The sequence below is a fragment of the Apostichopus japonicus genome, chromosome 9 (genome assembly GCF_037975245.1).
Source record: "Apostichopus japonicus isolate 1M-3 chromosome 9, ASM3797524v1, whole genome shotgun sequence".
Taxonomy (NCBI): Eukaryota; Metazoa; Echinodermata; class Holothuroidea; order Aspidochirotida; family Stichopodidae; genus Apostichopus; species Apostichopus japonicus.
In genome coordinates, this window is record NC_092569.1 from 22,501,005 (window position 1) to 22,512,493 (window position 11,489).

Genomic DNA, 11,489 nt, shown 5'->3' on the forward strand with positions numbered 1-11,489 from the left:
GGACACACAATTAGGATTTGGGGCACTTATCTTGTTAGGGTTGGTTTATAAAGGTTAGGGACAACTTCTCTATTAGGAAGTTGATTTAGATCAATAGAAAACAAAATTTGGAATTGAAACATAAAAAAAAAATGCAAATTATATATTATTAGTTATCATCATTATTCCAAGTTTTTAAACGCTATTATAATTTAAAAAAAACATAAAACAATACTGAGGGCACAACCTAATATTGAATAACATTGATCAACACGAAATAGAACATTATTTTGCCATCATAGGTGCGCTGTTTTAAATAGATCGCAGTGGGTTACTATGAAACACGATTACAAAAAAAAATTAGATCGTGCTATAAATCGGTAGCATGTGCTATTTTGATTACAGTAAGAACTGAGGAAATGTGTAATATAAACCAATGCAGTTGTTGGCATTTGTTGGGATTACACATATCCTCAGTTATTACTGTAAATCTACTAGCACATGTTACCGATTTATCAGCACGATCCAGTATTCACTGTGGTACAAAACTTTAAGACTTACAGTAGTTACTGCAATCTCTCTGTGAATCAGCTGACCACAGCATCCAATTCTGAAGTTTAATTCTGAAAAGATAAAAGCGAAATTGAATACAAGACCGTAAACTTATTACTTGTCTTATACAGCAAGGAATGTTTTTTTTTTCATCTCCTTTATTGCAATCTTTGGTCTGTATCATACATATGAGAGAAAATATACAAATATTCGCTTAATATAAGTAAAAACAAAACTGGCGAATAAACTGGTATTACTTTTAATTACGGTGTTTCAAAGAGAGTGCAACAAGTTCGGAATGCTGTATACGTGTCTTCATAACTTATAATGTTACGTGCATTTCATATTTCAATTCTTTTCTCTACTTGAAGCAGAAATTTGAATTTGTACATAAATTCGGTTAAATGTGGTACTTTGTCTTCCACTTTTGGCTTAAAATATAATACTTCAGATGAAAGATAAGAAAGTTGTATGGATGTTTTGGGATTAACTTATACCCAAACAAAATATCACGTTTACTGAAAACGAATTGAAACCCGAAAATACGCTGCTCTAAATCCAAAATAAAAGACGAAGTCATTTGGCAACCCCCAAAATAGATGATCTAGAGTTTCTTCAAAACTTCCGCAAAAATTACACCTAGCATTATCAGTGAGCTTCATTTTATAACGTAGATAATTTGTTCCTAAAATACGGTGTAAGAAACGAAATTGGAAATACCGAATCTTGCTCTCTCTACAATACAAAAATGGAATACGAAATATAGTTTGCCATTGTGAATCATCAAATGAGAATTCACCATTCCATTTTCTATTGGCAGTTGGAGGAGCAGCTATGGTACTGATCAAAGAATTGTAGATATGGCGGGAACGCAACAAAGAAAGATCAGTATTAATCATTTCCTCTTTTGTATTCACCAAGGCCATATTATCTTTCCAATGTCTCGGTATGGCGGAAATAATGCCATAATACGTAGTAAATGGCAGTAAGTCTAAAGAGAACTTGTTTTTAAAAGCCAAAAAGGACAAAAACCAGCCATTATCATCTAACAAGTCGTCAACCTTCACCACACCTTTTTTATACATGGAATTATAAAAGAATGGACGATTGTCGACCTTCACATATGAATTATTCCAAAGAATTTGCTGTTTAAAGTTCATTACAGGGGTTTTGAAGACATAGCAGGACCACGCGCGACAGACATCGTTTATGAAAGGATCATTAATAAAAATGTCACTGAACTGATAATTGCATCTGAAGAGCAACTCTTTCCCGTATTTCTTCAGGTGAAAATCAAAGAAAAGCTTCCAATCCGCTTTGATGCTATTTATATATCTTGCAACCCATGTACATTTAAGACCCCGAATGAAGGAAACTATGTGGGTTGCTTTCAAACCGCCGTGTTCAATTGAACCGATTAAAGTGTTACGCTTAACCTTATCCGGTCTGCCTGACCAGATAAACCGATAAATGAAAGACTCGAGTTCCTTTATAAAATCCTGTGGTGGATCAGGCAGCACTTGAGAAAGAAAAACAAGTTGGGAGAGACCGAAGGTTTTGACAATAGTAATTCTCCCAATAGGAGTCAAATCTCTCAGGGACCACACATTTAATTTATTCTTCAGGCGAGACAGCTTAGGAGTATAATTTAAATGAAACAAATGATCCCTATCAGTATCGAATGTTATTCCTAATACAGTGACAGGACCCAAGGTCCAAGTAAACTGTAAATCGTTAAGGAACTGTGGCTTTCCGCAGTAAAAGGGCCCAAAGGGAAAATGTTAGTTTTTTCATAATTAACTTTCAGCCCTGAAGCCATTTCCAAAGAGTGAAATATGTCAACCACAGCGGTCAAACTTTGTTGAGTACCATCAAGAAAGATCGCAGTGTCGTCCGCATATTGTAAAATTTTAATATCATGATCCAGAATGCGAATTCCGCGAATACGGGGAGAACTGTTTACATGAATTGAGAGAATCTCTGCACATAAAATAAAAATATACGGACTGAGAGGACATCGCTGTCGCACACCTCTGGTAATATCAAAGAATGCGGAAGAATACCCATTATTGTAGACGCATGCGGTGGAATTGGAATATAAAGTCCTTACCCATCTGCCAAGACTTTCGTCGAAACTAAAAAAATTCAAACATTCAAGAATAAAGTTCCACTCTAGTCTATCAAAAGCTTTCTCGAAGTCTACAAGAAGGAGGAAGCCAGGAACATTATAATCATTACAGTAGTCAATAGAGTCAAGGATAAAACGAATATCCTCCCCTATAAACCTCCGCTTGATAAAGCCAGTTTGGTTGGAATTACTTAGAGTGGGAATAGCATATTTTATCCTGGTAGCCAAGGCATTTGCAGCAATCTTATAATCAACATTAAGTAATGAAATCGGCCGATAGTTTTTAACTTGTTTTAAATATTTATCTGGTTTAGGGATTAGAGTTATAATTCCTCGACCTTGCTCATTTGACATATTGGTAATATCATATGCATAATTTAAAGAATCAACAACCAAATCACTGATAACTGGCCAAAAACGCACATAAAACTCGGCCGAAAGACCATCACTCCCAGGGCTTATTACAAGTAATATTGTGTAAAGATATATGTGGATCACAATTATCACTGGTGTAAAGCGATTGGTAACAGTCTGATAAAATAGAGAGAATTTTTTCATTATTAGTAACCTCTGTTCCCTCCGCTGACTTTAGAGTGTGAATAACATTGCAGTTTTTATGACGGTTTTCCAAATTGAGGAAGTACTTTGTAGCCCTTTCTCCCTGTTCCACCCAGCGGACCCTAGACCGAACAATAATACCATTGAGTTTATAATAGTAGATATGCTGTAAATCATTTCTGATCCTAGTTAAATCCGTCAAATCACCCGCTGAACCTGAGCGGAAATAGCGCTGTTCAATACGGGAAATATTTCTCAAAATATCTATCTCCTTTTCCTTCTTTCTTTGGCCTTAATTCTACTATATTTTATAGAAAACCTCCGAATTGAATACTTAATGAACTCCCATTTCGTATTAGGACTGTCGTACCTGTGACTATCAGTCAGTTCCAAGATAAGATCAGTAATCATTGAAACATAATCTGTGTCCTGCAGCAAAGAGTTATTGAGCTTCCAAAAAACCGGGATCCCGCTTCATATTAAAAAGGCTCATATCTAAATTGACAATTGAATGGTCTGAACCTATACCTGGGGTGATGCTAGTTCCAACAACATTGTGCACTAAGTTACGGGATACCAGAAAAAAATCCAGCCGGCAATGTATGCCTTGAATAATATTTGACGACCAAGTAAAACTTTTGCAATGCGGATTCCTCTCCCGCCAAATATCGACTAGATCTAACGAATCCATTATTTCAATGCACTTATTTCCGGCATGAAAATTAGTATTGGGATTTACCCCCACCTTGTCCATATCCAAATTAAAAACAAAGTTGAAATCTCCACCAACAAAGAGGGAGTCCTACTTGAAATCCCGCAGCTCTCGTAAAAACAAATCATAAAAATTCGGGTCGTCTGCGTTTGGACCATATAAACAGGCTAAAGTTATCAATTTATACTTTACAGTTATTTCGATTATCAATAAACGCCCGTTGTTACAATTAACTGATCTATGGATTTCAAATGCAAGGTTAGGGTGAAATAATATACAAACACCCCGGCTTAGAGATGAGCCATGACAAAAGACAATTCGCTCTCCCCATTCATTACACCAAAATTTTTCATCACGTTGTACACTGTGTGTTTCTTGAATCATGATGATGTCACGTTTATGCCTATGTAAGAAAGTAAAGACTTGACGCCTCTTTTTTTTTTGCCTGTCTTAGCCCTCGGGCGTTATACGTACACATTTTCAAATCAGCCCTACGAGTACGAAAAAACCCAATCTACTGAATCATCGGCTAAATTGGTTACAGGCATAACAAATAGTTCCTTGGAAATTTTACAAAGTAGTTTTACAGACACGTAAATGACCATTTTATCATTATAGTAAGAGATGAAATCAAAAGTAAAAAACAAAAAGTTCAAAAAGTTCAAAGTAGTGAGCTTACGATTTGTAAAGTCCAGAAACTCAGAACTCCAAGACAAAAACATGTCGAAAAGGATCACTAGCCCGAGTTCCTTGGGCCAAACAATAGAATCCATAATATAGTTCCAGGTCCAAAGTAATAGAAATATGTCCAATAAGGAAATGGTGTAAAGGTCCCAAATTGTTCAGGGGGAACTCTGTTCAGCCCATTGAAGAAAAGTCGTACGGCTTCCCTCCATGCGCTCTCCAGCCGCCAGCAGCGAAGTGTAATCTAGTTCCTTGACGAAAAAGTTCATTTACTCTGGGGAGCCCCTTTCGCTTTTCCAAGAGATCTACCTTCGTGAGATCGTCAACGACGTGATGGTTTTCCTCCCTCAGAGCCCGTCTCGCATTCTTCATTACTGACAGCTTGTCGTTAAACTTCACTAATTTGACGAGAATATGGCGACTCCGGTTTGGTACAGATCTCCCATCACGGTGAGCACGTTCGATCAGGCACTCATTCACTCCCGTCTTAGCAAACACCTCTGAGGCAATCTTGAGACAATCCTCTCCTTGGGAGTAGTCCATCCCAACAATGCGGACATTGTTGCGGCGAGAAAATCTTTCTTGTTTATTGATCAGCATTGCTTGATCCTCTTGTGTCTTCGATAAGACCTCAATCTTCTCCTCTAAAGCGTTGCAAATTGTTTTCAGCTCGGTGTTCTCGGCCTTAAGTGCTTTGATTTCCTTTGTGTTCTTTTCAATGGCTTTGCCAAACTCTTTACGAATTTTCTGTAATTCAGCATAGATCAGTTCTATTGACGTATCCAACGTATCAGTCAGCTGTTGTACAGACGTCGCGTCGTCACTGTCTTCCGTGTCATCAGTGCGAGTGTCCTGTGGTAGGGTTGGGCTTAGGCTCAGTTTCTGTTGTCGTAAAGCGGCGGCTTCAGCCAGCGTTTTCTTTCCCAAACTGCCCTTCGGACGTCCTCGCTGAGACATGTTTCCGTTCAAAAAGTAGCAGATGGAGGTTATGAAATGTATGTCACAGTGGCAAAACCTAAAAACTGGACCCGGAGCGTGAAATTTACGGTAAAATATCGAGCCCGGAAGGAACGGTGTTTCTACTGGAACATGTCAGGCTCGTTTTTCAGCAAGGAATGTTAAGCTGAATTAATTTCGGTGATCAAATATAAATCAGTTTCTTGTCGAAATTTAGACAACCATAGTCGACATATTCTCACTGATATTCGTTCTTAATTAACATATATCACTTCAAATCACCGTTGCGTATGTTTTAAATTACCATAATTGAAATAATGACAGACTATTTTCTCTGATAAGTCTTGTTTTTTTCTTGCTACGAGATCCGATGTCACATAATGTGGGAAGCAATCATTTTCAATTTTGCTTTAAAGTCAACCAATCCGTGCATGCGGTAATGTTTTGTAACGAGTAAAGATATGAGCGTCAATGTTAATTGAAAAGTGAGGGGCGGTACATAAAAGACTGACCACGGATAAAACTGAAGGAGTCTGCTCGAAGCGAGCGCCTTGGGGCAAAATATTTTTCGGGTGGGGTCAAAGGGCCCGCCTTACGGCCCTGACGGGGTCCAGGGCAAAAGTCCCGGCGATAGCCGAAGTCTTACAGTTTGTTACTGTTTGGTTACTGCATTTTTACCAAAAGTCAGTCCTGGCAAGTTATTAGACATACGAAAGACTTATCTATGTAATATCCGGGTGAAACTTAGGGCCTTTATCATGATTGATAAAATCGTATCCTGAACCCAAACGGAAACATTCCCAATGTTTGGTTTTTCAAATACAATAATCTTGTTATACAGATGTCTACAATATGCACACATAAGGTACCGTAAGTACAATAAAAAAAAAATCACCATTGGGTATCTGGGCACATTCACTTTATCGGGAAATAACAATACTTCAGTTCCCAAGCCAAGGTAGAATCTCTAGGGGTAGTTGAGTGATATCGAGAACAATTATGTATCGTCTAAATGATGTCGGTATATACTAGGGCCTTTTACGAAATTGTAAGTCGGTGGGCCACCTCCCAAACTGGACCATTATGACACTATCGAAACGTAGCGCCCGCATCGGTTGGAGCGTAGCTCAGCAAGAATTTTTTTATTGCGAAAAATGCCCGCCCCAGATTGCCAGAAATGGTACATTGCGAGCCATGTAAGTTGCATATGAACATTCTAAAATGTGAGATCTCATGTTGTAGAAAATTTTACTCTCCACAAAAAAAAAAAATATATGAGAAGAATTCTTTGCGGGATAAAATCACTTCGTAAGGGAGAAATAGGTCTTTACGTTACTTCATAAGGCAAGTGAGCTGAGTGGATCGGCCGTGTAACTGACTGAGCTTCAATATTGTTAGTTAAATCAACGGGGCACTGATTAAGGGGCTAAAAATATAACTAATAAGCCTTTATGAAACAAAGAGAAGTAATAAGTATATAGTCCAGGCGTTCACATAATCATAGGCCTACTTCCATTTAGGAAGTTGAACTTTCAGGGGGCGCAGCTGCCTCCCCCCCCCCTCCATGCAGGTTAAAAATAATATGCTGGAAAGGGGATTAGCGAATGCTGTTGACTTTCATGATCTGCTGGCTCATTATGTAGCCTGAGAGTTATATGGGCGTTGTTCCTCATTTAATTTACGCTACAAATAAAATCATTTATTCTTAAGTATCAGCCTGCCCCCCCCCCCATTCCTTCTCATGATTGATGACCTTTAGCCAAGTCAAGGGAAATAGAGTCAACCCTCTACTGCAGCCAAGTATTTAAGACATGGTAGACTTTATCCAATAGAAAGGACACCACAACCGGAGCAGATTAGAATTTGCTCTATTGACGTCAATTAAAGATCATTTCGATTCAGAGAGAATCAAATCGATAACATGATTGGTTTCAAAAAGTCCAATGAAGATACCGTAGTATTCAATACAAGAAAGACTCATGAGTCATAATATTTGTTATGATTTTAGCTTCACTTTTATTTCAAGCACAAATCCGTGTCCAAGGTTTCAGACTTCCTTGTTCTGTTTTCTACGGACGCTGTTGAGTAGCAGTTCTCATGCAAGGTCTTCCATATGTTGTATGTATTTATCACGTAATGAATTGAACCAATACATTTAGTGAATAATTTGTAGTACCAAAGATGGAAACAATGTTTTACTGTACGTTATAAATTCCCCCAGGCAGTATCTGTAGCAACCTGTTAGTAGGTGAAAGTTATTTTCAACTTGTAATTCAGACAAGAGCAGGTCTCCGTAGAAGACGATACGCCAACATCAAGATGTACTGTAATAAACTTTATTCGTTAGTTCGAGTTTCATTTTTCCTTTGGACATGCGTCTTCTTCAATTCAAGTAAAATTATTGGTGTCTAAAATACATCTCTTTAAATAGATGCTTCATAGGGAAAAATATCATACGGAGTGCAAATATGTGACATCGTCATAACCATTAAAAGTCACCAATCATTATCCGCCTATTACAAAGCATATCAATACATATTGATAGCTGATGAAAGAAAATGACATATACATTTTATTACATTTTTTAACTCCATATATTGATAGCTTTCGTTTCCAATGAGCAATCAATTTTAAACTGTAATTCGATTTGCTAAAAATTATATAAACGATTGCATTAACGACCTAACAAAGTAACACTTAAACTCATAAGCAATTATAAATAAACAAACAGAATTAATAGAAAAGAAACTCACATAACCCAACTCCCCCCCCCTAAAAAAAAAATAATAATAATAAATATTGTCATTGTTTCTTAGAAAGTAATTAATACATTCATTTATTGAACCTGTCATTTTTAAGAGTGTACTACGGCATTCCTTATTTGCTTTGTTAAGTATGTAATATTCTACCTGTAAGTAATATTTGAGTTTGGAGTAAAATGAAATAGCATCTGACATCTTATCACCTAATTTGCAACTGAGGACATAATACTTTGCATGTAAAAGATAAACAGTTGATCGGATGTTTAGCTTCTTCGATATAACCAAACTAAATGTGATCATGGTTAATACCAACGTTTCTCTCCAGGCAGAGGTTATCAGACTCTAACCAGAAGGTTTTAACAAAATCACATTCTCAAACCAAATGCTTTAGTGTTTCATTTTCTTTCTGACAAAATTTACAAAACGAGCTATCATTTACATTGATCTTGATTAAAAACATGTTGGAACTAAGTATTCTATGCAAGAAACGGAACTGAAAGTAATGTGTTTTGGTATCTCTTACAGCCAGATAAGGTAACGTAAACATGATTTCCAGTCATACGTCTTGCTATCGATTTCATGCCATTTCTGGATTGCTGTTGGTTGTTGTGATTTGTTCTCTATTAGATACTTGTAAAAATACTTCGTGACTTTGGGTGACGTAATAGCTTTTACAAGGCGTTGCTTAATACCATTTGTGTTGTGAGCGTTGTTTACACTTTTCTTGCAAGGTTTTGGAACCGTCGACCAAATTTCGAAATAAAAAGTAAAAGTGAAATGATCCAGATCGAGCTTAGTACAAAAACCATCATAACCAATAACCATTGTTGTCGAAAAAGTCACGCAATCGAAAAGCACCTTTTTGTTTGAGAATATTTGATAAAAAAAGAATCTTATTATAAATATTGATGAATTCATTATTCAAAACAATCTGGTTACAATACGTATCTGGAGGTCTGTAGTAAAAATCCGACCATGCATAACTCACGTCACGAATACAATTATTTGAGATATTAATGTCTTTTTTTTATAAAAGTTGCATTTGAATACAAATCCTTTTCCATATCTCTTAAGTTCTTCATCAAATAAAACTTTCCATACACCTTCAATTTCATCAAGATACAGTTTAACGCACTTACACTTTAAACTTGTTACGAAAGACATTAAGTCAATTATATTCAGGCCTCCTTTACATTTATCTTTAACGAAAACGTTTTACTTTACTTTCTTGGGTTTACTGCACCAAATGAATCCAAACAGAAGACTTTCATTTTCTATAAAAACAGTTGTACTCGGATTTGGTAAAACGGTAAATAAATAGACAAGTTGTGAAATAAGGAACGTTTTAATGAGAACAATTTTCCCGATGGGCGTAAGATCTCCGGAAGACCAGAGATTATTAATAATACGAGACAGTTATTACGAGACAGTTTGGGAACATAGTTCCACTTATAGAAGTCTTCTTGGTGATTAGTGAAAGAAATACCTATAATTTAGAGGATCGTCGCTTAAAACCAACTTTAAATTTCGAAAATAACGTGGTGGGGTCGAGGAAAAAGTTAATATAGTTAAATAAATAAATTTGAATTCCTGTTTATTAAACCTTACTTTGTTGTCCTTCACAAATTCATAACCGTTCTTATTGCTTCACTCTTTTGGAAGGTGACGGTTGGAGGGGGGGGGGGGATGGGGGAGAGAGGTCGGATTTTGCAGGGGACGCAATTGATTTACATGTACTTTGTACTTTGTACTAAATGTCTTTCTTTCGATTGCGACAGCTTTTCTCAATTAAACATATCTGGTCGGAATGCATTCATAATTTCGGTGACATTTAAAGCAATGAAATATAGTATTTAGGAGGCCATGGGTTCGATCCCTGACCGGCAAAGTTACGGTGGATTCTCATTGTTGCTTTTGTTTCTTTAGCTATTCCGGTTTTCTCATTTTCAGTCTTAAAATATTTTAAATCCGTGGAAGCGCCTTTCATTCTAAATTGAAGATTACCCCGACTACCTAGGACAGGCCATGTTTATGTTAATCTATTGTCTATAAATATGAATAAACTCAACTAAAACAAAGTCTTATAACTTCATATGAAGAAAAGGGCAGTCTTGGGTAATATGCAACGTTATTTGTCGGTGATACATTTGTAATGCGTTATAGAAATATTATCTTAGGACTTAAAAGTCTTGTTTTCCCATTGAGTTTTGTCTTTCAAATAAGAAACTGAACTAACGGTCTGTGTTAGACTTAGTACTCCCGATGCTTAACTTGATGGGCTTTGTGATACTTAAAGAAACATTTCTCAAAGTATAACAATGGTATAGAAATACAAGTTGACTGAGAACACTGTTGTTTATTAAATGGTGTCTATTATGGTTAACTGTCTGCATGTTTAACATCAATATTAGCCGTTTCATGGGTCTCTTGCCTGCAGCCGGCTTCAGTTGATAGTCGAGTCTCGCATGAATGAGAACATAAACGTTATGTTCACAGAAGCTATTTTCTTACGAATACGTGGCGGCGGTAAGTAAGTTCATCTAAAGAGCCAAATCCTTTACATGGATAGCAGCAACTTGCATGGGTAGTTGCCCTGACCAAGGTAAGCAGAAAGATGTGAGCAAAAGAAATATCATAAACATATAAGCAGAATTATAGGGGGCGAAACTTTTGTGAGCGAATAGCAAACGATTGATTAACTTTAACCATGGCTTATCTACACTTATTGATGTCTGCGCGAGAATTTGTATTGTAATCCAAAACGGGCTTAATACAAAGAAATAAGACTGAAGCCAGGGAAATAATATTCAATCCTTAATATTAAAAATACCACTCAAATATTTTCTTGACAGGTTATCAACAAGGAGTGGGGACGTGGAAGTTCTCTCCCCGCTCGAATGAGCACCAGATACAAACACACACAATGATATTGGTACGACAGTTTGGCAATAATTTTACTTTGAAAACGACGATTATGAACGAACATGCCACCGAGGGAGCAGGTAACAACAACAAATATATGAATAAATCCGTGAAACGGGCTTTACTTTTTTAGGTAAAAATTGTTATGTTTGGGTTAGTTACACAGAATATATACAGACAGCAAGACAAATGGATCAACACACATGCTCTCGATTACATTCAAGGACTTGCTTCC

General features: G+C 36.7%; 2 protein-coding genes across 2 annotated transcripts in view; one reads left to right on the forward strand and one right to left on the reverse strand.

Annotated features, from left to right (window-relative positions):
• LOC139973992 (techylectin-5B-like) overlaps positions 1–11,489 on the forward strand; it is a 116,180-nt gene that overhangs the window by 78,163 nt on the left and 26,528 nt on the right. The gene's annotated exons all lie outside the window — the stretch shown is intronic.
• On the reverse strand, positions 584–5,694 carry LOC139973112 (uncharacterized). The gene is made up of 2 exons (XM_071979540.1): positions 4,609–5,694; positions 584–602 (listed from the first exon to the last, which is right to left on the reverse strand). The coding sequence occupies exon 1, from the start codon at positions 5,568–5,570 to the stop codon at positions 4,788–4,790; it is 783 nt and encodes a 260-aa protein (XP_071835641.1). The 5' UTR covers positions 5,571–5,694; the 3' UTR covers positions 584–602; positions 4,609–4,787.